General features: G+C 44.4%; 3 protein-coding genes across 9 annotated transcripts in view; 1 reads left to right on the forward strand and 2 right to left on the reverse strand.

Annotated features, from left to right (window-relative positions):
- Window positions 1-807: 807 nt before the first annotated feature.
- hltf (helicase-like transcription factor) lies at window positions 808-14,077 on the reverse strand. 2 transcript variants are annotated; one of them, XM_036554718.1, is made up of 25 exons: window positions 14,009-14,077; window positions 13,168-13,391; window positions 12,735-12,901; window positions 12,315-12,448; window positions 12,108-12,199; window positions 11,775-11,846; window positions 10,762-10,953; window positions 10,269-10,334; window positions 10,002-10,062; window positions 9,762-9,828; window positions 8,743-8,819; window positions 8,601-8,648; window positions 8,207-8,308; window positions 7,825-7,916; window positions 7,559-7,702; window positions 6,964-7,102; window positions 6,577-6,712; window positions 6,192-6,371; window positions 5,970-6,094; window positions 5,318-5,496; window positions 4,287-4,409; window positions 3,961-4,073; window positions 3,185-3,365; window positions 2,134-2,214; window positions 808-1,535 (listed from the first exon to the last, which is right to left on the reverse strand). In XM_036554718.1, the coding sequence occupies exons 2-25, from the start codon at window positions 13,375-13,377 to the stop codon at window positions 1,389-1,391; spliced, it is 2,928 nt and encodes a 975-aa protein (XP_036410611.1). In that variant the 5' UTR covers window positions 13,378-13,391; window positions 14,009-14,077; the 3' UTR covers window positions 808-1,388. The 2 variants fall into 2 exon arrangements, with proteins under 2 accessions (XP_036410611.1, XP_036410610.1); XM_036554717.1 differs by lacking the exon at window positions 14,009-14,077 and adding an exon at window positions 13,754-13,984.
- A 418-nt stretch (window positions 14,078-14,495) lies between these two features.
- On the forward strand, window positions 14,496-20,870 carry LOC118795640 (D-beta-hydroxybutyrate dehydrogenase, mitochondrial-like). The gene is made up of 5 exons (XM_036554269.1): window positions 14,496-14,951; window positions 16,165-16,275; window positions 17,404-17,545; window positions 17,899-18,051; window positions 18,944-20,870. The coding sequence occupies exons 1-5, from the start codon at window positions 14,739-14,741 to the stop codon at window positions 19,408-19,410; spliced, it is 1,086 nt and encodes a 361-aa protein (XP_036410162.1). The 5' UTR covers window positions 14,496-14,738; the 3' UTR covers window positions 19,411-20,870.
- A 2,259-nt stretch (window positions 20,871-23,129) lies between these two features.
- Window positions 23,130-27,304, reverse strand: part of nck1a (NCK adaptor protein 1a) — a 48,592-nt gene continuing 44,417 nt past the window's right edge. For all 6 annotated transcript variants that reach the window (XM_036554667.1, XM_036554670.1, XM_036554665.1 and 3 more), the window contains one exon: window positions 23,130-26,793. In XM_036554667.1, coding sequence (XP_036410560.1) covers window positions 26,599-26,793 — 195 coding nt within the window. In that variant the 3' untranslated portion in view covers window positions 23,130-26,598. The remainder of the gene's footprint in view (window positions 26,794-27,304) is intronic.

A 27,304-nucleotide genomic window follows, 5' to 3' on the forward strand; every position in this document is an offset into this window, starting at 1 on the left:
TTGATTCGACCCACTTGCTTCTGTGAAAGGTAACTGCTCCCTCCCCTCATCAGTAAGCAGAGGGTGGTCAATCTTTCAAGTGAACGATTTTTACCTTTGACCTGAGGGTGGGTGTCGGTATATTATCTTACATCAAAGGGATGCTATTACAGTGCTTTCTGACTAGAGGTCAAGGCTGAGTTGAAGGGGCAGTGGTTTGCACTTCTTTTATGACACGCTCTTCCCTTATCAAGAGCAGAAGGAGGCCAATAGAGGCCAAGAAAGCTGCTGCTCCGTCGCTGGGCACAGGAGTGGGTGGGCTGGTCAATGCTTCCTTGTCTCACTGCCTTCAGGCACTCTGCAGTCCACCAGGTGCCTGCAGGCTGCTTGGGATAACATGTGTCCTCAGATGAGAGCCCTCTCCACCGTGGTGCACTGAGTGTCCTCTAGTGCCAAAAATAGCCCTTAACTACATGTATTGGTGTATTGGAGGATTTCATTTGTCTCACATGAGTGCACCTGTTATGGTGAGACAAGAATTAGTTAAGCAGGTTGATTATTTAAGTTTGGGAGCCACACACGTCTAAGTTTTGTTTTCAAATGGCCCCTCAGGAGATAGCATGTAAATTCACCAATTTATATAATCTGAGTCATAATTCAGATAGCTGTCTGTGCTGTCACCATCCACAAGGTCATCACCTGCTTTACCTCTCTGATGGGACATTCTCCATGATGGGACACATTACACAAAGAGAGAGCAAGTAAACATGAGAGGTTTTTATTTTTATAAGTTGCAGTGTACATACAAAAACCCTCATTTTTTTTTTTAATACAAAAAATTCAAAGGTTAGTGCCTAGCAATTATACTGATCTATCAAAGAATCCTCAAAGACTATGTACAGTCTGACACCTCACGTTGCTGTCATCAGTGCTGAATTAAAACTCCGCTACACCTTTGGTTCAGTCTCACCAAATGTGTGGATACCCATTTTAGGGCAAGGTTCTCTGTGCTGGAAACAGAATTAAATGCTTTTAATGTAAACAGGAATATTATATGTATAGGGGAGTGATTCCCATACGTGAAAGGCCATATAGCAAGCTGTTGCCACAAAGCACCCGAGGGTACTGACCCAACTGTCATTTTAATGAGACCTGAGGCCAGGCCGGAATGTAAATTGTGATAATCGGAAAGTGAAGCTGTTACCAGGAAACTGAAATCTGAGCCATTAAACCCTTCCACACAAAGCGTACTTGGTTTAGTGCAATTCCAGAAAAAGAGAAGTTGCTAAAAGTTATTGGCTTCCTACCAGAAGAAATAAAAAACTGTAAATGACTCCTTTCTCTTTTTGGATGAAACTGCTGTGGGTGTGGTCACTGAGGGGGAGGGGCAGGGTCTCTGGGGGCGGACCCTACAGCTCCATCAGAGCCCGAATCTCCTCAATGCGGGCCTGCTTCCTCTCCTGCACTTTCCGCCCCCCGAAGGCCTTCTCCACCAGCTTCTGCTTCTTCCTCTGGATCTTCACCATGTTCTCCTCCACGGAGTTCTTCACGATGAACTGTGTGGAACAGGCCAGCTCAATCTACAGGAAGCCCCACAGAGCTCCCCTCCCACAGGGCAACATGCCTTTAACCCTTCTGTTGTAGTTCAAGTAGAACAACACTATGGGGATTATCAGGGAGGGATGTGTCCCAGAAAGAGGAAATTGTTCCTTTTTTATGCCTCTGGCTGCGGAGATAAAGGCATCTGAAGAATTTTACTGTCGTCTTAAAAAACCACGCCTGAGTGTTTGAATTCTTTTGAGACTCACGTTAGGAACATTGTATCAATTTTTGCACATTTCCTATAGTTATGTACTGCTTTTGGGAAATTTAACTTGGAATGAATACACTGTTAGAATACCCTGTTAGAAGGGATTTGTGGGACACTATAGACAGTCAGTTTGATATCCTCCAATATCCAATTAAGTCATTTTCAGGTAAGGAGTTTTCTGAAACATACATCTATGTACTGTCCATCTGTGTAGTTAAAAAGGCACCACCATTATGTAATAATACAATAACTACACAGTACAGTATGGAGCCTTATTGTAGCGAGTGCCAAGGATGATTCTTTGGCTCAAATCACACGCAGCGGAACACCCAGGGAACGCTCACCTTGGTGATCACCACGTCCTTCTTCTGGCCCAGCCGGTGACATCTGTCCACACACTGATCCTCTGCTGCAGGGTTCCATGCCTGGACAGACAGGCAGACAGACAGATGGAGAGTGTGATGGATCAGATATGGAAAGTGAGTGAGTGAGTGAGTGAGTAAGTCTCATACACACCAGCAAGGACTGCAGTCAATGTACAGAAAAGTGGCATCAAGTATTCAAACAGGAGAAGTGCAGAAATGACCATCCATCTGTGCAAGGCTCCCAGTATTGCAGAGGGTTTGGTAGTTTTCTGTGCATTGCTTCAAGTAATACTGTTGCCAGGTGTCATAAAAATACATTATTTACTATACACCGTCATTTGGTTCCAGTACAGGAGCTACAGTACCTAACCGCAAATATAGGAGTAGCATAACTATATAGGTACTACTTGACCTTTAATACAGCTACACATGTAGGCTGTGTCTATAAAAATAGCAAATGTACTTATGACAAATATGATGCCCTGTACTGAATGCCCTCTGTTGCTGTGAACTAGCGCAGCGGCTACATTTGTGATGCAATGCCAACGCCTTCCAGTGTGTCTTTTGCAGACATTTGATTATCCACACCAGTGCGTAATTAGCCTCCAGTCAGTGGCTGCCACTGCCAGAAGAGCTGGCACACCACGAAAACTAAGAGAACTGCCTTTGACGGGGTTGTGGATTGCTGTGGTTTTGAGTGAGCTGCTTGCTCACAGCTGAAGTCTTGTCGATACTGAATAGTACCCAGGTTCACACTCTACTTTTTGTCCTGGGGGTTGAGGCAGAAGGCCAGTAGAGAATTCAGCTGAACAGGGAGCATTACCAACACATCGTAGTTACAGTTTAGTACCCAAACGTCACTGTTGCAGTCCAATGCACATCCGATTGCCAGCTGAGATGCTGGCAGCATTTTGCTTTTAAAAACACATTTAGGGAGGTCCTGATATCCAGCTTTGCTCATGACAGTGACTCAGAGGCCTGCAGAGAGAGACCGAGGAGGAACTCAGAGCTGGAGCACCGGCTGACTCACTGGGTCCATGAGGAACACCCGGGAGGCGGCGGTCAGGTTGAGTCCCACCCCTCCGGCCTTGAGTGACAGGAGCATGATGGAGGGGCTTCCCTGGGCGGAGTCCTGGAAGGCCTGCAGGGCCTTGGTTCTGTTTCTCTGGCTCATGGACCCGTCTAGACGGGTGAAGGAAAACCCATGTTCTCTACAGAGGGGAAGGACAGTGGGGACAGATTGAGGGGGGTGATGGGATAGGTCAATAGTAGAGGTAGGCAGTCCAGTTCCAGGATTTTTGGTTTTTGCTCCATCTTCTGCGTCCAATTTAATGGAATAAGCCTAATAATTTACATGATTTTGGCATTTTATGATATATGATTCCACAAGTGCCCTATACTCAAATATTTCACTGCAGTATATTTTGGGACATCAGTGCAAATGCATAGAATTAATTTTATTGACTCACTCAATTAAGCCACAGTTGTTGACAAGGACAGAATTAGCATAAACTTAATTGCTGAAGAGTTGAAGTGTAGCAGCCCTGTTCGGTCCACTCAAATTGCCTTACTATACACAGCATGACCTCAACCGACCACTTTTTTCCCCCCACTATTGTCCATAATATGCTTAGTAAAAAGAGAGACATCACATGAACTAAAATCAAAAATGTACAAAAAGTATTTTTTCTGAGTGGCAGAAAAAAAATCACTTTATTTCTGGGGAAAATTCCTTTAAAACATACCCAGTTATGTTGACTGCATTATTCAGATCAGCCTGCAAGAGCAATGTGTGACAATACTCACTTCAAGGGGATTTCAAGCAGAGACAGAAACTTGGTGAATTGAGACACCACTACGCTCTTGATGCTTTTATCCTCTTGGCGAAGCCGTAGCAGGTTACTCATCAGGGCATCCACCTGCACATAAACGATAAATATGAATCAATCCAAAAGGCTGAAACCAATAGTAACATTTCACTGATATCCACGCAAGACCTTGTGAGACAATATAACTGAGAGCATTCAAAATGCAAGATTGGAGAGAGTCATGAATAAGTCTCACGAATGAGATGCTGTATCAGCAAATTGTGCCTTATGGAATGTAGAGGACACAGAGGGTATGTGTCTCACTTTTGAGCTGGACAGCCACTTGTCTTTGGTGTCGGAGGAATCTGAGTCCTCGTCCTCCCCAGGGTACTCCACCAACTCCTGGATCTTGATCTGCGCCCTGCAGAGTGGGCATTTGGCATTTTGCTGCAAAATGAAAGACAGCCAATGAACTGTGAGGAAGACAGAAATGTCCGCCTAATCTGGTGCCATTTTGTTTTTGTTTTATGCAAGCACCAGCCTTCATTTCGACAGTAACTTAAAAATACAGTGACCTGCAGCAGGATGACTCAGTGAACTAAACTGTAAGCATAATATGTGTGAAACTGTGATTAGAGGTTATTTCCCAAAAGGCACGGTACCAGTCAAAAGTTTGGGCACACCTGATTAAGATAATGGGAAACATGCATTCAAAGACATTCTGATCTACAGACTTAAATGCTTGAAATTTGCTTGTTAGACAAATGTAAATAGTGATGCCTATATATGAATTTCTTTCCAAAAAAATTTTTATTTTAAAAAATATTTTTGGCTACTTTGAAGAATCTAAAATATAAGATAGCTTTGGTTTGTTTAACACTTTTTTGGTCACTGCATAATTCCATTTGTGTTATTTCATAGTTTTGATGTCTTTTACTATTATTCTAAAATGTGGAAAATAGTAAAAATAAAGAAAAGCCCTTCTATGGGTAGGTGTACAAGTCCAAAACTTTGACTTATAGTCAAACTATACTATAAACGGTTATACCGTACTATAGACGGTTCATGTCACTTGTGGAACACTGCAGTTACACCTTTGAGTTTCAGTTTCAGTATCAAACTGTTTCAGTAAATGTACAGCTTTTTTTATTTAGCACTATAAATGATTATATTTAATCAGGACCAACTTACAAAGCTAATATGGCATAATACTGTACATACATGCCTTTTTGTACATTCATAAATTTTAGCACCTGCAACATGGTCACCAGTGTCAGTAGAGGCTACACTCACACACAGACACACAGAGACAGGCATTCGGCAGAATGAGTAACGGTTCGCGAGCGCCTGCTGACCTGCTCCGAGCGGATGACCTCACAGATGCAGGCCTTGCAGTACACATGGGCACAGTAGGTGATGACCGGCTGCCGCAGGGACTCCAGGCACACGGCGCACTCTTCGTCCGAACCCGAACCCAGGACCAGCGTGATCTTCTTTATCAGCCGCTCCCTCAGCTCGCTGGGCGTCGACGTGTCTGCTCGCCGAGAGGGACACAAACGAAACAGGAGTGACTCTCAATTCCGACGCGGACGACGAGACCGAACGGGAGCACTCGGAACTGAAACGGGCCGAACTCAACTGAATCGAAGCTCAGACACTGAAAGGAACATACCGGCTCTGGATGAGAGTCACCCACAATTGTCCTCAAAATAATCACTAGCACTAGCACTAGCAAACAATCACTACCTCACAATTACCACTGACATTTATGTCTAATGGGAGTCTGAAAATTATTTCCTAGAAAAAGATCATTTAACTTTGTTTAACTGCGAACCCCTGGGGAAGAATTTGGTTAAATGCGCCAGTGTTATAAGAGCCATTTACCTGTGTTTACTACATCCGACCAAGCTCTTTCCCTGGGTTTTCAGTGTACCACTTAACCTCTGAATAAAGCGTCTGCCCTCAGGTTCTGTACACTCTTATGTGCGGCCCACCTGCTGCCCTCACCTGTTGTACCTGCCGCGCTGGTAGAACCTCTGAGCAGGTGAGGGTGGCAGCAGAACTGACGCAGCCTGACCAGGATGGCCAGCACATCCGCGTAGTTCGTCAGGACGGTCCCCTCCCTGAAGTACCTGGGGAACAGCATTGTGCGGAGTGAGAAACTCGCCACGTTTCTCACACACCCCACCTCTCTCTCTGAGGGCTGAGCTGACCACGAGCGACTCCTACCTGCCAATGATATCCCTGCCCTCCCTCTTGACCGCCTCATACTCCCGCCTCTCTTCCTCGGACAGGGTCACATGCTGGACGAACACCCTCCGCTCCGGGAGCTGCACCACCGCGCGTCCCCCCACCTTGCTGGCCTTGGTCCGCCTCAGGGTGATCCCCTTAACCAGAGTCTGCAGGTCCCTGGCCGGACAACACACAAGCAGGGGACAAGGACGCACCTCAGCTGACCCCGTTCTGACTTCATAGGACGCTTTCTTCCCCCGTTTTCATAAACAAACCACCCATCTCTGGTTAAGTTCTGCAGTTAACGCTCTGGGTATGCAAGATGGCACAGATAGTGGACAGGCCACTAGGCGGTGGCATGCCACGCCCTCTGGATACCCACTTCAGGCCTTTGCTGTCTCCCAGGGTGACCGGCCGCTCAATGACCCGGTTCCACCACTCCCGCACGTCAAAAGGCTTCATCTTCAGGAAGGAGATGAGCATCCACAGGTCCTTCAGGGAGTTCTGGATCGGAGTGCCTGAGGCCCAGGGGAAGAAAGCACAGTATGGCTTACTAAAGTTCCCTGGCACCACCTGGTGTCTAAATAAAGTAGTGCAACACAAGACAAAGTGCAAAGGAACATCATGTTCTATCTCATGAGATGGCTTGAATCCTTACAACAAATGCACAAAACCCATTTCTAATAGATAATTTGATGAAAAAAAGTCTAAAGAGCATATTTCGAAAAAGCCTATTTCCAGGGAAAAGTTAGTCATCTTACAATCTCACCTGATAAAATCCATCTCCTCTCCGCTGTCAGGTCCAGCACAGCTTTGCTCTGTAGGGCGTTGGGATTTCGGATGATGTGCCCTTCGTCCAGCACCACCCTCAGCCAGGTCACATCATGCAGAGGGCTGCTCTTCTTGTTCTGAAGGTGGCAGTCGATGCAAGAGAGAAGCATAAGGAAGCAGTTTCCAGGACTCAATGCAGTTTACAATTAAAGGGCTATTAGAGGGACCATATGAAAAGGTTAAATCCAAGGAAAGTCTTTGATTGGCTCAATTAAGCACTTACAAGTCTGGCTGGAGAGGGCCATTTACTCACCACATTCTTGGAATGGCCAAACAGATACTTTCCATGGAGTTAAATGCTTACCAGCTTTTCCCAGAAAATATCCAAATGAATTTCAAGCTCATACTAGATACGCACGTTGTGATTCTAGAGAAGTAAACCGCTTGGACATTTTCCATAAAACAGCCCTAGGTTTAGGGTGAGTATCAGAGTTCTGCCATACTAATAGTAAAGTTATAGCGTGATCCCGACAGTACAAGCAGCTACGTGAGATACTATAAGCTTGACAGACCCCAGGGATGGGTCCGCTCACCCCGTAGTCTGAGGACAGCACGTTGTAGGTGGTCAGCACTACATCTTGCCGGGCCAGGAAGCGTGACTCCCGTTTGCGCTCTGTGCCGTAGTAGAGGTAGACGCTCAGCTTCGCGTCCGCGTGCACGTGCTGCTCAAACTGATCCTGGAACAGCATTTGGCAGCAAAAAAGAGTCACATGGCTTGACGAGTACTGTTCTAGAACATCTGCTGATGAAAAGGACGGGAAACATATGCAAAATTATAGGCTTCATGCTCTGCACGCACCAGCCAGTTACTGAGCACTGAGAGAGGGCAGACGATTAATGTGGCCCTGGCTCCTCCGCTGGCCCCAGGCTTCGAGGACGATTTGCTAAGTCCTGGGAAGGAGAAGGACACTTTTAAAACTCTCCACAAAATGTTTTGGGACAGGTCCTTAATAAAGTCTGTGTTTTATCTTCCAGGAAATTCATCTGGCTATTTGGGGATAAGCAGGAGGATGCAGACTCCCAACATCTTTAAATACCGAATCAGATTCCTTTCAAAACTTTTTCAAAAATTTATTTAACAAAAGGAATCAAATAATATTGAAGACTCCACTCAAATCACCACCTGCTGATTCAAAGCAGAACAGAACAGAAAGCTACCCAAGGACACATCAGCGACATACCAGGACTCTTCTTTTGGGCTTTCTTCTTGTGAGAGCTTCCTTCTGCCACAGACCCACCCAGGGCAGCAGCGAAGCCCATGTCCTCCTTCATCACCATGGCACCTGCAAGCACAGACAATCATGCAAAGGGGGACTTCTGGGAAAAAAATTCACTCAGGGAGACTGTTTTGTGTATACATGGCATGTCCATTGAAACAAAAAATATCCCTGGGTTTATTTCTCAAATACACACTGCTACATATAAAACAGTAATATGGAAAAGTATTGATAATATTTCAGAGAATGAACTTTGTGCCCTTGAATAATCATAAGTCCACACACATAATTAAAAAGGCACTGCTACTTTTAGCTCAATAACCCAACGCGAAGATGCTTCTCAGCAGATGAGACTTACTTTTCTTTGTGCCGGATGAGTCTTTTGTTGTTTTTCCTTTCGTCTTTGCTGCAAAAGAAGCACACAGCAGTGGGTTCAAACCCAGAAAACCAGTCTGAATACCGGTGTCAATGTTCATGCTATAACGTCCACCACTCCATACCTTTTTTCTTGGGTGCTGCACTATCATCTTCATCATCTGAATCAATGACGATGATGGGAACGCTGTCTTCATGTTGTCTTTAAAACAAATTCACAGAGGTTTTACTCCACCCCCATTTCATTGTATCATTGTATCCATTTGCTTTGATTAAAAAACTACTATCCAGCTAGTTTTTAATGCTTTTTCTCTCTTTTATGAAATTTCCAATTGGATATACTTGGCTCATCTCATTGTGATGTGGATGTGGAAAATTGTTGCCCTTAAATTACCCTGTGTGACCATTTTTTGTTTTTCAGCGAGTTTCTATTATGTATTAGCTCATTACCACCCGTCTAGCAGGTGCAGAGGAGCTGGCAGAGCATCTGGGTTTTTTTTTTTATCCTGCATTTGAATTTCTCTACCATAGACAAGTCTCTCAGATGATTGGACTGTTGTAACTGCATCACTGATCATGCACATTACTATTGGATGATGTTTAACACTTCTGTTTTGATTGGCTCACAGACATCGTTACAAGTGCCTTTAGACTACATCTGAGAGAGGGATGCTCCTAAGCAACAGACTTCTACATACAGTACTTTGCCTTTTGTAGATGCTTTCATGCATTGGTCTCCAAGTGCATTTGTAATAAATGACTTCACTGTATTGACCTCCTAAACAGACTGGAGTGTGATTTTTCCTCCACAGCGAGAACCACTATCCTGTTGCCATCCGACCAAACTACAGGCACTTAACAGTTTCAGGGTGCCCAAGAAAGGCAAGATGAGCAACGCCTGATGACACACCCACCCCGGCAAATCCGCTGCTGTGGGACCCCAGTCATCACTGGCTGATGGCATGGCTGGGATCCAACCTGGCAGTAAGGCTTAGCTTGCGCTCAATACCAGCCCCTTAACCACTGAGCTACTCAGGAGCCCACCACGCAGCTATATAACTGACCTTCCTTATAGCCAGCTTTAAGCACAGATGTAGATATCAATCTTTTGAGGTGAAAGACAGAGATAACATTCATGTTTTACCTTTTAGAATGGGAGGTGGTTGGGGATTCTTCAGTCACGGCTTCATCTATCCCTTTTGCCCTGTTCTCTGAGGCATGTCAGAGACAAAGTAAATCAGAGAGAGAAAGCTAGAATGCGTAGAAAGCGGGGTAGCAGGCCATAATTATGCCTCTTTTCCAATCTTTTTAACTCCTTTTGTTACATTTACCTGCTATTTTTATGTCTCTTTTCTTTTTGCAAATATTCAGATGTATAACTCACCTTTTGGGGCTGTTTTTTTCCTCTTGGTTGCCATGTTTTCTGGGAAGAGTGGCGTGCTCTCCTAAACAAGGAGGTCAAAACTTCAGCCTATCACCTGATTGTGGTTCAGCCATGTTAAACAATCAAAGGTCAGATGCATCCATACACAATTTAGAGTGGATGTGTTCTGTACTCAAAGTCCAAGAGGTTCACAAATAAAAGGCCCTCAGCCATCTGCAGTATCAAGTCAGTTGATTTTCTTGCTACCATTCTCTAAAGCACACTTACCAGGGACATGGGGTTCCCATTGTGGAAGTTGGTGAGAATCAGTGCAATTGTGGTGAGGGTTTTTCCCTAAAAAAAGATTTTTTTTTTTTTTAAAACAGAAACCCATATGAGAGAATACTCCAACTATGGATAGTTTAAGTCACAATATACAACACATTTTTCAATTGTAAATACAAAATAAAGTGTCCACACTATTTTAGTCTGCTTAAAATATAAATCTGAAAATGAATTGGACCCTAAAAGTTTCTTATTTCAACACAGGTGGAGTAATTCACATTCTGGACAGGCCCAGCTGCCTTTCTGGGTGTGTTGTCATGTACTATTTCTAACACACAGAATGTAGTCTGGTTTTTGATGACAGCTCTGCAGACATTTGCAGAGACATCTGCAGGTAAATCTGTTTTCAATTGAAGAACTCACACCCTCTGGCGCTTCAAAATTATGAATTTATATTTGGAAGGTTGGGGGCCTGGTTTGATTTGTGCTCCCTTACCAGTCCCATGTCATCTGCCAGGATTCCTCCACGGACACTCTCCGGCCTCTCCTGGATGGCAAAGTTGGTGAGCACGTTAAAATAAAGGCCGTTCTTCTCCACCCAAAACGGGGGCAAATCGGTGCTGTTCTCCCGCGCGGTCATCCACGCCAGAGCCTGCTTCTGGTGTGGGAGCAGAGGTGTGCTCACAGCCTACAAGGAGGTAAAACAGAGATACTTTATTTCAAAGTATATCCCACTCCTGGTGCTCTTCGGCATTTTGTCCCTTCGCTGCTGAACCAAAGGAGTTCCGCTGCTTCGGTTGGCAGGTGCTCATGAACATTCATTAGCCATCACTCCTTGTCTGACTCCGATGAAAGTCACAATGGAGGCCTGTAGACGCTTTAACTGCCAAATACTTAAAATAAAAGTGCACTCTATGCCTGTCTGTTCATGAATATTCACAATTTTTGTAAGATAGCTATTTTGTCTGGACTCTTCAGCTGGAATTTGAAAGCACACAGAGCGCTCTTGCGAATAGAAAGCCAACAGGGTTTGGCTGCACTGCACAACCAATACATAAACAGACACTGCCAGACAAACTTCTGCACCCGCTAATTCACTTACTTCATGATCTATAGGCTGACGACTATATTCATTATATTCTAACAATCAGTTTTTTAAAAGCCACTTACACTGTGTACACTCTTTCACACATCCTATTATGAAGTTACTGTTTTACTTCAGACTGTTCTTTGGTCACAGGTGCGACAGCAGTGTGCAACCAGTGATTCTAACCTGCAACCATTCTGGTTACACACGCAGCTCTCTAATATCTACACCGTTCAGCTGGTTCAGCCTTCATTGGCTTGTAAGGTAAACACTGCCTCATCTGTGAACTTCTACAGAACTTAAGCGCTACAGACTTTGACCGTTTCTACAAAGAGGGGACACCAGAAAGTCTTGGTTCCTCTGACCCTAAATGGAACTTCATGACACGGTGTCAATCAAAGCAAGAAATTGCAGCCAATAACCTCCCCAGCTTCCATCTCCCGGGCCTTGTCCTCCATCAGGTCATCAAACAGCTTGTCGAATGCATTCTTCAGCTGGGAGGAAGGAGACAGCATTGAATGCTCAGTCTAAACATACTGATCTGAGTACAGTGCCATAATCATTCAAGTTGTACTGACATACCAATCCCTATACAGAAAATACCAGTATTCAAGGACAGGCAAAGTACCAGAACTAGGAGCCATACTGTTTAGGCAAAATCCACAATAGGCTAGAACCCTCATAGACAGACAAAATCCACAGCAAACAACAACAGTGTTAACATTTTGCTGGTAGAAAGCTGTAATATAAAATACCTGTTCAGGTGTCAGTGGTATTGCAGTCACCTTTTTCAGAGGTGCAAAAAACTGATCTATAGTCCTACCAGGTGCTGCCACTTGGCCACCACCTGCCAGAAAGAGGAACAAAAATCCTTTTGGTCCATTTCACTGAAAAGGGAGACAGGCGGGGAGGGGGTGGATGAGTGCATATCTAGCGAGGGCAAACATCTATACTGGGAGTACCTTTCGATCCAAGGCCGAGTTTGAACCCGTGTCTGTTAAGCTCGCTCATCACTGCTTCCCTGTTCTCCTCCTTGCCCCAGAAGGAGAGATGGACAGGCATGGTGAAGGCATTGTTGACACCATAAGGAACAACACTGTTGGCGTGAAACAAAATTTTGATTTCATAAATCTTCTCTCCACTCAAATTAATTGTAATCCATACACCATTTTGCAGTGGAAACTTTCTTTAAGATGATATAGTCAGGTTTTTAAATTACAAGTTTTATATTCAAGCTTATTAAATTACATGGGATGGTATCCCAAGGGTAATGAAAAAATGTATGTATTTTAGAAAGGTATACATTTGTCTCATATTCGGAGCGGTTTCAGATTGAACAAGGCATATACTGAATTACCGTCTGAACTGATCTTCAGACTCACCCTTCAACTCTGGCCAGGTTGTTATCTATTATGTGAGCCATTGGGGCTGCCAGCTGGCGTTTGATGTGCCCGACTTGGCTCCCGTACACATTGGCGACCATAACGGCGTTTCTGTCATGGGGGTTGTGAGGTTCCCTCACCAGCGAGACCATCTCTCCTTTGTTAACCTGTTAAACGACATTCAGAGAGACTAAAACATACCTATTGATGTGGTTAGCTTTTATAGACGCCTTACGATCTAACTGAGCTAACCATCAACTTGGTCCAATGTGATCTACATCTACATTATGCCCAACAGTGCCCAACCTGAACTGGAAGTTGTGTGTGACCAAACAGATACCATGCCGCAGTGATGCACCCTCATCCTACCACAGTTACGTGCTATGTAATACACACTACATAACTACAGCTACTACAGCTAGCGCATACTTACAACCCCGGTGTAGTATCTCAATCCAACAACGCTCCCTTGGATTGTTCCAAATAACACGTTTGCCTCCGGTTCATCCTCCACGGATGCAGTAGTGTCCTCCGCAGAGCGGCGTATTGCTTGGGACAAGGTTTCCGTTTGATCCGTACCGAAGAAATCTATGGAACTTAATTCCAATCCGCCACCAAACCGTCTAAACGAAGGAAATTGCATGGCTCTTCTAGCAACTTAAAAGCACAGAAGACAGTCAGAAAATGTGATGGTAAAGGCACATCAGATTCTTATTTCATATCAGCTTTAGGTAGCTTGGCTAGCTTATGCTCATACATCTAGCTCACTGTTGCAACACAATGCACGTATCGTATGGTAGCTAAGGCGAAATAATTTTGTAAACCGATCGGCCAGCTAAACACAGCAGCAGGTAGTTAGCTACCTTCATGTCAAAATGTCAACACAATATACGACGCGCTAGACAACCCAACCCTCTAACGTTACCTGACTTAGCATAGCTCACTCATAAGAAACTACATCATTAACTCACAGGCAGAGTAATTCCTCCAAAAACAATGTTTAAAAATGTTTAACATACCTTCTGCTAAATACAGTGGTAACGGCACAATCTTAAAGTAGCTATCTTTAAAAGTGCACAAAATAGGATTTATGTGACGCGGTATTTTGGCTTGGGCACGGAACATGCGCATAAAAACGCTCAGCCCCCATGGCAGTACAATGAGATACAATTGGCGTTGGACTCCACGAATAGGAGTGTAGATCAAATGTTTCAAAACAATAAGGCGGGGACAAACCCGGAAAAGCATTTGTTTCAATCTTAAAACGAGGGTACCTGTAACGTTAACAACCCAAATGTCCTTATCCTTTGCTTGTGCAAAATACAGAGATATGGTTGGCGTTGATAATCAGCTCTGTAGATCAAGTTCACAACTGTTTTGCTTGTTTTCCAGCCACTGAGCTACACAGATCGATGGTATCCAGTTAGAATCTAGGCTAGCTACCTAGCAAGCCGACAGCTAAATGTTGATAGTTCACAATTTGGAGCGATGGTGCAAAATAGGCACATCTGCTTACTTGCCACTCTGCATGCAATTACAGCAATTACATTCAGCTCTTAAGCGACCGTTAAGTCGCTGGTGAGCTTCGAACGAGTGACACTTGTTCAGCTAGTTAGCCAATGTTAGCTAACAAGAAAAAAACATTCCCTTTCACGATTAATTGTCTCAACGAACGCAGTTCTACTCGTAAAAAGCTCCTAAAATCTTACCGCACTTCTCAAAGATCTGCGTAAAAATAAGACGTGAAAGGTGAGCCTGGAAATGTAGCAGCCTGCTGAGATACGCGTAGATAGATAAAGCCCCAAGTTGCTGACCCTGAATCAGTTCTTTCGGTTCTGTCAATGGCGACAGTATCGTGTTTGTCTGGTCCTGGGTCAGTTCTTTGGAGCACAGACTACCCGGTGCATCGAAATCCACCCCATCGTCAAAGATCGGATAAGTAAAACCGAGTAGCTTGCTAGGTCACATTAGTCGAATAAAAGTAGCGACACGGCAGCCACCAAGATGTCTGCGATGCCATTCAGAAGAGCTGTACTACTTCTGCTGTTTTCAGTGTCGTTAACGCTCACTTTAGGTTTCGGACTCCCTGCTTTATTGAATACTGTCGCCAGATTAAGCGGGTTTCCTGAAGCTAGCGTAACCGAATGCATCGTGATACTGTATTTATTTTTCGTTTTATACGTGGCTCTGCCGCCGGTTCCCAGAGGATCTGTGAAGGTAAGATGCATTGGAGCAGTGGTGTTTCCAGCTAGATCCACCCACCAACGGTATATTTACTGCTGTAATCGGTGGAGAATTTTATGCAGAGGAAACGGCAGATTGCCAGCTATAGCTAGCTAACCGCGGGTATTGCGCAACTATGATAGTATTGTTAACGGCCCAGGCAGCTAATTTGTGGTCTTTATTTTAATCGGAATTTAGTAGTGAGCAATGCCCATGGTTGCCCTCTTGTAGTTTTATTTCTAATTCCTTACCTATGTCCAACAAATATGCGTGTTAGCGGTCTACTCAAAGCAGCACTGTGGTGACAGATGGATTTTGCAAGTAGAGCAGTTACTGATTATATTCTCCAGCGCCCGTGTGATTGTAATGTCTGTAATCCAATGAATGCATCATGATATCCAAAGGCCACATCCAGGCCTAACGTTAGGGTGTCTGAAACAGGCCGTTTGTGTCCCAATCAGCAAGAACACATTGAGTTTACACTGGGGGAACAATTTATAGAAGTGGTCATCTACAGCGTTATAAAGCCAATGATTTATGACATTTTAGAATTAATATTCTAAAATGTCATAAATCATAATCACTGTCCAACAATTTATGACATAGCCTAGTAACAAGTAACACAGAATTGGTTCTAATATTTGTGAAACATGGGTCACAAGCAAGTTTTAAACAAAACACATCTCTTTGTCCTGCATAATACATTGAGGATCATAACTCCATCGAAATTCCTTAAGTGATCACGAGATCATGACATAGCTACAGATCATGTCCTGAGGCTTCTCGCTTGACCAGCAAGTGCTGTAGGTAAAGACATATGTAACTAACGTTTTGGGAAAAATCACAGCACGAGGTCGATATGAGATGCTCTCAGATTTTGTTCTAGTAAGTTATATTTTAAAACGTTCAGACCTAAATTATTATTAATAGTGTTAGTTGCCGATCTAGTTGTTCTGGGTGCCACTATAGCTAGATGACGTGTAAATTTAGACAGGAAACAAAACAACTTCAGAGGAGAAAAACCGAGCACCACAGCAAATGGAAACAAACCCATACACCTACTCGGAATGAGAGACTGTGCCAGAGCTAACTCTGCCTAAGTTTTTCGTACTACTAATGCACCCACTGGGCGTCCTGTTCAGACAAAAGAACGGAAGGTTTATACTGTGTTGCGTAACTGTGTTCCCTTATCTCTTTTCCGTTATAGACTCAAGGGAAGGCCGTGTTTATTACTGGCTGCGACAGTGGATTTGGATTTGCGCTGGCGAAATACCTCCATAAACTGGGTTTTACCGTCTTTGCCGGGTGCCTTCTGAAGGTAATACATGCATTGCTCCGCTTCAACTGTAACCGTCAAAGAATGCTTGTTGTTTGTTTCTGAATTCTGGGGTTGAAACCTACATCCAGAACAGTTTCCAGTACTTAAAATATCCTATGAAAATTTCAACGTTCTTCGACATTGCCTATCCATCCATCCTATGCAAACCATGTAGACCATTGGCTGCAGGGGAAGATTCAATCAGAAAGAACGATTCCCCCAAGAAGTGCAGTGTTATGGTCAGACATTAAAGGCCCCTTTAGTGTTTAATAGATAAGACAAGAAAAGTAACAATGTAAAGTTAATCGTTAACGAGGGCATCAGATCAGTTTGTCTCTGATGGATTCTGGCCGTGCCATTAAGTAATGATAGTGTGGCGTGTTGTGAAGGGGATACCTGAGTGATGCCGACAGCGTGAGATGAGTCAGTGAATGAAAGCGAGGGAGGTTTGTATGTTTCTGAGAGACCAAAACGTGTCTGTTGTGCGACACACGTGTGTGTTGCGGGGCCACCAGTCGCATGTGTACTTGCGAGAGGCATGATTAGAAAATAAGGAGGTCCTTCTGATGTGGTGTGTGTTTTGTTGCAGTCTAGCCCCATGATGTCTGTGATGTGTGTGTTTCTCATTGGGTTGTGCATTGTGTGTGTGTGTGTGTGTGTGACAGCAAAGTGTCCGTGAATGTGGCTGTGCATTTGAAATATTTGAATTTGCTGTTATATTCTATAGTCTATGACTGAAATATCATATGACCCAGCCTTGCTCTTCCTAAGGCACTATGGGAAATGCTTCTCTCGGTGTAAATAATGAATAATTTGAAAGTGATTCACGCACACTATCTGGCAGGAAAATGAATAGTCTTTTAATAATAGTAAGTCTAATCATCTTTTTTCCTGCAGGGTACGTAGGCTGCCATCCATGAATATTATTGAGAGAGAATAACGCCCTGGACTTTGTCTTCCTTTTTTTTAAATTAACAAGCCTTTGAATACAGATCCCAGTTATCAAGCAGAAGTCTCGTAGTTGAAAAATACAAGCAATGAAATGTACGGTCTGATCACTGCCTGGTGTGTGTATGTGTGTGTGTGTGTTACTGGCTGGATGGTACCTGCCTGCGATGCTGTCTGTAGGAGAGTGGCGGTGATGGCGCCACCGCATTGGAGGGTCTCCACTCCGACAGGATGAAGGTGGTGCAGCTGGACGTGTGCAGTGAGGAGCAGGTGACGCAGGCTGTCGAGTTCGTCAAGGAGAACCTTGAGGACCCTGAGAGAGGTGACCGCACACCAGCCTCTCCGCATCCTGTCCAGCGTGGTTCCACAAGGGACAGTTTCGCCTCACCTCGCTGGGCACTGCAGTTCATGGCAACAGTTTGTAACTGATCCTGAGTCTTAATGGCACTGTGGCCATCGCGATATGTCATCTACCCCGTCCCAAAATAATTAAGGGAGTGGGAATCCTCTCCATTGTAATGAGTCATTGCTCCAGATCCATGTACTTGCCCTTTTCACCTACCAAAGCAGGCTACAGTCTTACTACCAGTTATTGCATTTCAGCTTTATGGCAAAGGGCCTGTGTGATGTGTGTAAGGGTGTCTTCATGTCGCTCTGTGGTTCTGTCGGGGACAGGTCTGTGGGCCTTGGTGAACAATGCTGGCATCTCTGCGTTTGGAGGGGTGGAGTTCACCTCCATGGAAACATATAAGCGGGTGTCAGAAGTCAACCTGTGGGGCACCATCAGTGTGACCAAAGCCCTGCTACCCCTCATCCGCAGGGCTGAAGGTGAGTCTTCGTGGGGGGGGGGGGGGGGGGGACTGCACCCCCCTGACCCATATTCACAAGGCTCAAGATTATCAGGGTCTGCATGATGTCTTTTCAGCTTGATATTGAGCTGAGATTTTGACTGCAGCCATTAAAGGTTCAGTGGAATCTAGAGCAACGATTTAATCCATTGTTCTTTACTAAAGCCCTAGAAGGAATTCGGAATCTGGCTTTCTTATGAGCCCTCATTTGTTTGACCTGTTTGCCACAGCTTGTGTTGTGAGTCTTTCAGTACAAAAATGGCTTATTACATTACATTCATGTAACAGACACAGAGTTACTTCCAGCACAATAGAACATAAGTGTATCCATTCAAGTCGAATGAGCAAGTGTCAAACCAGGCTAACAACACTCCCAGACCAGTGAGTGTGAGCATAGCGCTATTCAAGCTCTAACCTGACTAGACAAGGGATGACAAGTATACTACCATATACTGTATCAGTCACTAGATCACAGAATCCAAAACACATCACAATACTACAAGCAAAATAAAACAGCAAGTATTACAAGTAGCAAGTGTTAGGGAGCAGGGTTTGAATTCATAGGTGACACTCTTTTGGTACAAAAATGGCTGACATTCATAAATGCAACACTTTGACTGGGTATGTTAGAGGTATCCCCTCTAGAATTTCCATATAAGCAGTTGTTTGTAAGAGGAGGATTTTATCTGGTGTTACAATCAACAATTTGAGTCTTTTCTGTGGGATTCATGTTTGCCAGCAGTTCAAAATCGGAGCTGTTGCTTGCTATTAGGGTGAGGAGGTGGGATTTAAGAGTGAACCGAATGGCAGCCATTGGTGACAGTTTTGGATATGGGTCAGGCGGTGCCAGGGCTCTCCTCTGCCCCCTGCAGGTCGGGTGGTGAACATGGCCGGCATGTTCGGGAGAATGGGCCATGGGCAGCGCTCGGCGGACTGCATTTCCCAGCATGCCGTGGAGGGCTTCTCCGACTGCCTGCGCCATGAGATGAAGCCGTGGCGGGTCACAGTAATCGTGGTGGAGCCCGGGAACTTCTCCGCCGCCACAGGGATCCTGACCCGTGACACCGTGGCGGCCGCGGCGGACAGGCTGTGGGCCGAGGCGCCGGCGGGGGTCCAGGAGGACTACGGGAAAGCCCACTTCGAGCGGCACGTGGCCTCGGTGCGGGCCTACTGCGGCGGGGGGGAGAGGGACACAGCGCCCGTCATCAGCGCCATCGCAGATGCTGTCCGGTCGCGCCACCCCTTCACCCGCTACAACCCCATGGAGACGCACTGGTGGATCCGCATGCAGGTCATGACCCACCTACCAGCCGCTGTCTCTGATTGGCTGTACTTCTGAAGAATAGGACGTATTGGCTGTATGTTTTAAAATAAGATCTGTATATTTCTACTGCTCGGAACCATGATCAGGGTCACTTTTGTGCACTAGAGTCAGTGTAAAGCAATACAATGCAGTTTTTTATATCCTATATAGGCAAATTATACTCCTGCCAGCTGTCTTTCGAATTTCTACCTGCAGACAAAATATTCAGGATCACCTATTTTATTGGAACTTGTTATACTGTTATACTGTCATTGTTTAACTGTTTACTTTGTCTTAATCAATAGACCATAGATTTTCCAACAACTGTAGCAACTCCACGGCCGCTATACATAGCAGCGGGTGTCGGTTGGCATGGTAATCATGAAGTACAGCAATACTATGTTTTTTCTTTGTGCCTTTGTGAGGGTCTTTAGAGGGACCAAGATGTCCGAACAAGTGAAACTCCCCGCTGCTCGCATTTGGTTGGCGCCAGGTCTTTTTAATTCTGTCTGACGGCACAGGATCAGGAGAGAAGTGAATCGATTCTCTCGGCGTTTCACTCTTAAAAAAATGGGCATTGTGCATTTCAGCTTTTCAGAATGAGGAGTCGTATTCATGAAGTCAGAGGCAAAATCTCTGAGAAGCTGTGTCTGTAGAGAAGTTTATACAGTTGAATATATTTGGACGAAACTTGGTTAATGAAGACCAGCTGTCGCAGGAGGAAATAAAAGATCGTTGTTCATTTGAATGCAGCACTTAAAATAGACTAAAGTGACTCCATTTTACTTGGACTGCTGCCCAGGGTTGCCAGCTAGAGGCTGTATTTTTGTGTCAGTGAAAATATTTTGTGATCATTCATTTAACTAATAACCACTACTAATTCAATCAGTATTTTTGGAGATATTTTTCCTGCTTTGTTAAGGTTACTGTTAATGTTACATCTTCAAGATATTTATGTGCTATAATTGTAAAATCAGATTCCAAAGATTGAATGTTTTCAATTCTAGACCATGGTGCCTTTAGTGTTGACCGTGACACATGCCATATTTTCAAGCCCACTAATAAGCTTAACCACTATCTTATCAGATGGTGGAAAGTTGTTTACATTTATTCGCGCTTCTCAAATTGGACACCAGAGGGCAGAGTTGAGCAGAGGTAATTTAGCTGTGCTCTGTCACCACTCACCTCAGTTTAGTTAAGTTTGGCATCTGTCATTTGCACCACAAATCTTTCAAGGTTCAAAGGGTCTGCTAGCACCTAAGTGTGTGGGGCCTTGCGTGTTGGCAATTTCCACAACATTGTCACATTGTCTTAAGAATTGTTTGATAAATTTTGCACTATGCATGTTAAATAGTTCCTTTGACCTGCCATTTTGTAAACATCTGCCTGCAACATGAAGGCTCATTTGCACCTACATGTTTAATGCAAATGTAAAAATATCATTTTAGATTCATCAAGTGTGTTTTCATCCTTTATCATTGATTTGTGTAAACTACATGTGACCAGTGATTACAGTAAATCTGAAAATGTGTCTAACACTGTAGTATGGCTGTATGTCAGTGCATTGAATGACAGTGTACCATAAAATCAGATGTATAAGTGGGTGTATATTTGCAGGGCACCTTTTACACAAAAGGATGTTGTGACTAATACACCAGATTTTACGCGACCTGTTTATTTGACAGGAAGTGTGGGACAAGGTAATGTCACAGGAGGGATGGCAAAATTTGCTTTAACGTCCAGCGTCGCTTGTCAATTAGGTGATGGTACGCGGCCTCAGAGAGAGGGCAGAGAACACACATGTATAGACATCATCTCCCCACGCTAGTCATCTGGGGGTGTTAAGTCTCGGTGCCATTAACACTGCTCCCTTATTGAGGGCTTTTTTTCTCCACTGACGAAACGCACTTCTGCTCTGAGTCATCTTTCGTGACAAACAGGATCTCCTCAGCTCCAGGGAGGGGTGTTTTTTTTTTGGAAGTGACGCATTGCCGCTCTTTCCTGCATCACTTAGGCCTCTGCCTAGTCGCCTTGTAGGACCGAGTCAGGCTTTTTCTCAAAGCTTGCTGCAAATGTGGAAGGATTTCCCATAAATCTGTGGGACCAGTTAAACATGTGTTATTCCGTTTTCAAAGCACTAAAATCCATTCATATGGCACTGGATTAAAATGACGACTGTGCGTGTCTAGTTTGGACTGAGCGGTGGAGTCTCCCACCTCCACCCCCCAACCCCCGAGCCCTCATCCTGGATCAGTATCCACCTTTGACACCAAACGTTTGGGGCCAGTATCGGGGGAGAGTAAGCTGATCTCAGAGCTGGCCTCGCCATTGCAGACGGCCAGGAATGTCAGATAAAAGTGCGGCATTGATTTACAATTGTATTTCTGTATCTCTGTCATCAAAACATTTTCTGTGGAACAGTCATTCCCTACTTACAGATTTCTCTCATGACAAATGAAATGTCACAATAAGGAAGTGTGTCTTTAGAAGAGATATGAGCGGCTGCAGTTAGAAATTTCATCATGTTGCAACGTGCATCCTTAGGTGGCCACTAGGGGTCTGTAAAGATTCTTTTTGGGAGGGTAATGCATGTCACATATGGGTGATTCCATGGGGGGCCGTACTGCTGGCATTTGCTATGCTTCAGCACTTTATTAAATTGAAGTCATTATTTAGGTAGGAAGTAAATTAAATCACCAGGTTTAAATCCGGTGCTAATTTAAAGGAACTAAAAGCTGCAGAACTCTGGCCCTCGAGGGCCCTACTGGAACAGGACTAGCTTTTCAGAGGTAATTGGACTCTTTACTTGCTTTGGTAAGTCTGACCAAGTGTGCAACCCAGGAAGGGTTCCCAAAATCACCTCTCGACTATTCTACTGGCCGGTTTTCTCAGCGCACTTCGTTAACGCCCCAGAGTTTTTCTTCATTTGCCAGGAAATCGTGACAATCCTGTGTGCCATCCATCTCAGAGTGAAGGTAGCTGTCTTTTCTCCCTGCCACCTTTTGACAAATCAATGCCCTAATTTTGCCCCCAACATCCATTTAGTAGAAGAATGAATGTTGCCGTAGTGTGTCTTTTGATTCTGCACATCATCTGATCATCAATCATCAATTGAAACTTCTGCCCCTTTTCAAAAGTAACAGCTATATGGATAAAAAGTTAACATTGGTGCTGGTTACAGGGGTCAAGATCTGTAGTATGGTGAAACACCTTTGTGATGTCACAAACACTAGTCCTGTGGGAATAGGGTTTAGGCCTGCGACTGCCCATCCCTATTTTTCTTGATATGAGTTAGGAGCTGTTATTCAGTTTTGACCAAGTGTTATTGCCTGTTCTGTCTCACACTTAAGTAGAAAATATAAACCTGTTGATCATAACACAGAGGAAACAATGACTTGACTGCTCTTAGGTCCTTATTGATCAAGCAATAAAAGGAAAGCTGTTTTTTTTTTTGTTTTTTTGTTTTTTTTTAAACGACCAGCTAACACACCTGAAACCAAAAATAGTACATTACACATAGTAAATGACTGTCAGGCGACTTAATCGTTTAGGTGTCTAGCTTCAGAAGCACTCCACAGCATGTACAGTGGTTTCATGAGAATGGACCCTGACATTACCCATAATTCCCTCTTCCCCACCATGGCCAACAAAAACAAACAAGGCCGCCTGAGTAGCTAACCATTTTATTACTTCCTTTTAACAGTCTAATAAACTCTTCTAGAAACATTACAAGTGAAGTTGATTTCCCCTCCATGAGACAACAGCAAAAAGAGGACAATACATTAATTTTTTTCACAGTATGGTCTACACCTTTTCACGGCTTATACTGAGTGCTCTGCATTCAAGTGACAATTTCTGACGGGTCCAGCTGATCTACGAAATTCGATGGCTAGTTCACACTGAAAAGTCTGGCCCTGGGGAGTGCCTTTTAATTTGCTCATTCCTTTAGTTTTATTTTGAAACAGGGCAATGGCAGTGTTGTGTGGAGCAGCAAACTCACAGAAAAGCCTAACTTCACAGGCTACATACACTCTGCTGGGCACAACATAGGGCTCCACTCCATCTTCACTCTTGTCCACTTACACAGGGATTACACATTTAAGCAAGTATTGGTCACAGCTTTCCGTTTCTTAAAAAAATATTGTAAGAATGTCAGTGACCACCAAACTGAAATGTTTTATAAGAAGGTTTAAAAAGTAACATTTGTGTGACCTGGTTTCACAAGCTATGGGCAAGCCAAGGGGTGTGGTTAGGCTGAGCAGAGATGATAGGTTATTGATGTGGGCAATTCGGCACTGCTGTGGGTCTTTGTAAAATCATACTGAGAATGGCACTACAGAAAACTGAGTGAGACCTATTTATAATCACATTATATCATTAACCAAGCATATGTAGATTAATGAAATTGAACTACAATAAGTTAAGGTCACTTGATCTCATACACATCTACGGTAAAATACCAAGTATTATTCTCTCTCGCCTAACACTAGGTTAATATATAACAACCTGCCTTTAAAACAAGGGTGGTTTCTCTGAATGAAGTGTCAGAATGCAGTAAGAGGGACACGCAGTCTTTTCTAATAAATCCAAATGACGCAAAACGCGAAGCGGAAATCAGAGAGAAAAGAACTGAGACGCGCGATGACGTCGGCCCGCGAGCTTCAGCACAGGAGCTAAGGCACGTGGGTGACAGAATGACACAATCACTCTTTAAACGCAATACCTAGCCGCCGCATTCCCCAAGCGGTGAGACCCTGCCATCTTTATTTCTCCCTTGGGATTTTTATCAATTCGCTTCATTGATATTCCAGGCGTAGTTGCCCCGCTCACGGTCACTTACCGGATTGCTCCTCTTTTTTTTTTTTCTTTTTAACTTTTTCCACTCAGTCTCCCAAAAAAATGTTCATTCCACTTCCTTACACTATTCCAACTCCTGCAGCTGAAAAACCCATTAAGACGTTTTGATGAGCTCCCTGGGGAAGAACCATCGGATACATTTTGCCCGCCATTTACATTCAACACCACTGGACGTGAGATATCGATATAATACTGCCCGTTTCATTTTCCGCACAGTATCATCCCCACCTACAATTCAAAAGCAATTCCACTGTTTGTTGTCCTCAGCAATTTGAAAAATGGTGACTTTTACCCTCTTTTATTATCTCAGAGCAGCTACATATGGCACTAACGTTATATGAACTTTCTCCAAGCGGTTGTCAACAGTTTTTCGCTAGAGGTAGAAAAACCGTGAAACCCAGAACTGAAGAAAACGTGGCACAAAGAAACACATAGGACCGTTTCTCCCCCTCCCAAACACTGAGCTCGACGTTAGGTCCCACGTGACGTAAACTAAAACTCCCGCGGTCTCCCGTCACAAAGACACACAAGCACAGCACCATTCAAAAAACATCACAGCCAAACGAGGAATCGAGTTCGCTCGACATATTAAAAAAAAAAATCACCACCAAACCGCACTTAAGACGAATCAAACTTAAGCCGTCGTTCGAAATGCGAGCTGATGGCTGACCGACGCGAATGGAAATTACTCCACAGTACAGAGCACAGGCACACACATGCACAGAGACAGAATCAGATTCCGGTGCTCTCGGTGATCGCAATAAGGTTATCGTGCGCTAAATGGTGTGCCTGTCACTTCATGGCAGTGGTTAGAGGATTCCATCTGGCATGGAGCGATTGAGGACTGCTCTCGGCACCGCCTGCCGTCCCGTCTGCCCGCAGCCTAATGCCAGCAGACGCCTCGAAATGTGTGGTCCGCCCCCGTTTGCTCCAGTGGAACGCTGGCAGGGGCTCTGGGCTCCCTGGAGAGGGTGCCCTCGTGCAGCTCTTGTCTTTTGTGACATTCAGACAGAGCCGTCAACCTAGGGAGGGGCAGCAGGGATGTTCTGACAAAACATCAGCAGTTTTCCTTACAGTTATCATCTAATGTAAGCACTGAATTTTGCTGACATGCACATTTCTGGTGAAAGTTGGTTAAGTGTTTGAAAATGGACCCCAAGGAAGCTGCTAAGTTCTCTGGGCTGAATACTACGGCCACGCAAGGTTGAATTATACATAAATGCTCTGCAAGTCAAACCGAGCACTTCATCCCTGGGTTTTATTTTCTAACCACCCTAGGCACCTTGTCACTAAAGACATTATCTCCACTGCGCTCCTTAGAGGAAAGGCTGGAAACCACTGGGGCCTCCAGGGAGATTCTCATGCAAGATTTTCTCATACAAATACCAGAGTGCTCAGACCCTGCAGTCAACATCCCACATACAGACAAATGTAAGTGTTGGCGCACGCACATCTCCGAGTCACACGCAGCTTCAGCAGTAAGCCGCTGTAATGTATGCGTGTGGGTAGTGGGAGACATAGAATTTACCAACGGAAAGCTCTTCCTACAATCGCGTGACCTGCGACCCCGTCAAGCGCCACCTTTGTTCCTCCGAAATGAGGCAGGTCCACCACTTCGGGACCTGCCAGGTGAAAAACACCAGATCGACTCGAGCAGGTGTGGAGAGCAGCACGGCCGCAACGGAAATGGCGATCAAGATGTTCACGCCGGCGAGCTCGTGCACGACAAGCTTATTTGTATGCGACGCGGCTGGAATTTTTGCTGCAGCACAATGTATCCCCCTCTGTAAGAACGAAACCTTGCTAATACCTACCCCATTTTCAGAACATTCACCTCATGGCCTCACGCAGGACCCAAAATGCCATCCCATAATTGGAATTTCTACCCCCATGACCAGTGCAGATTGGTCATAAAGCGCATTTGTAGTTTTGACCATCCTGTATGCAGCGCTGCATCAATGAAATGTGTCAGCATACCGTAGAGGGAAACTAGCCCACGGCCGTTCCCTGTGGAATGTGCAACCCACTCTCAGTTACTTCACACGACATCCAATTGTTTACATTTCTCTGGAGTCCTGCGTTGGTCAAGTAGAAAACAAAAGGCAAGCTTTAAATTGAATATATATTAACAAAACTAAAGTATAGCCGATAAATGTTGCTGTGGTCAATATACATACATTATCTATGGCCTAAACACGACTCGTGAAATCGATACATTTGAACATTATCCATCAAGTCATTTCTGATACACAGGAGTCCACAGTAATATTTCTCTTGCGTCTCCTCCAATTGAAATGATTATTATAATTTCCTCCCATTTGGTCACGGGCGATCGAGAGTCCTTCAAAAAGGTCCGTTCTCAGTGGATCAGGACAGCGCCTTGATCAGGTAGAGTTTGTCCCCCTGTTCGCTGGTGAAAATGGGAGCCTTTTTGTAATGGTCCACCAGCTCCTCCATGGAGCCGAATTTGCGCTGTCCGATGCAGTACAAGCCATCCTTTAGTTGGACCTTGAAATGCTTGTTCTTGCCTTGTGCCTTCAGGGAGATGGAGAAGTCATTGGGCTGTGGGAAAAGAGCATGGAAGAAGAAAAAAAAAAAAAATCAGTCAGAGACATGGCCTATGACACAAAGGAGCCCAGAGCCACAGGATAAAGCGGCCCAGAAGCCTAGAGGGACTGGACTGGTAACTTCATATAAGCTTTGTCTGTTTCTTTTCGGATGGGCTGTTCAGAGTCTGGATGTTCTGTGATGAGCAAACCATTTCCTTTTAAACTGAAGAAAATGGATAAAAACATGACCTTTCACTGCTCTCTTCCCTCTATGGAAAAGCAGTCATTCCCATGATCTGTATATTAACAATGAGGAACACAAATCCTACAAAATCTAGGTATTAACCTTTGACTTCAAACCAATTTGGCCAACTTAAATTACTATGGAAATAATCAGTATTGGGTATACTTTGGTGAATGATTGGTATACTTGTAATATTTATTAAAACGCATATCCATGGAACACAGGAAGTCTTTTCCATCACTTCATACCATTCAAATGCAGCAAACTTTTGTTTGTGCAG

The sequence above is a fragment of the Megalops cyprinoides genome, chromosome 20 (assembly GCF_013368585.1).
Source record: "Megalops cyprinoides isolate fMegCyp1 chromosome 20, fMegCyp1.pri, whole genome shotgun sequence".
Classification (NCBI taxonomy): domain Eukaryota; kingdom Metazoa; phylum Chordata; class Actinopteri; order Elopiformes; family Megalopidae; genus Megalops; species Megalops cyprinoides.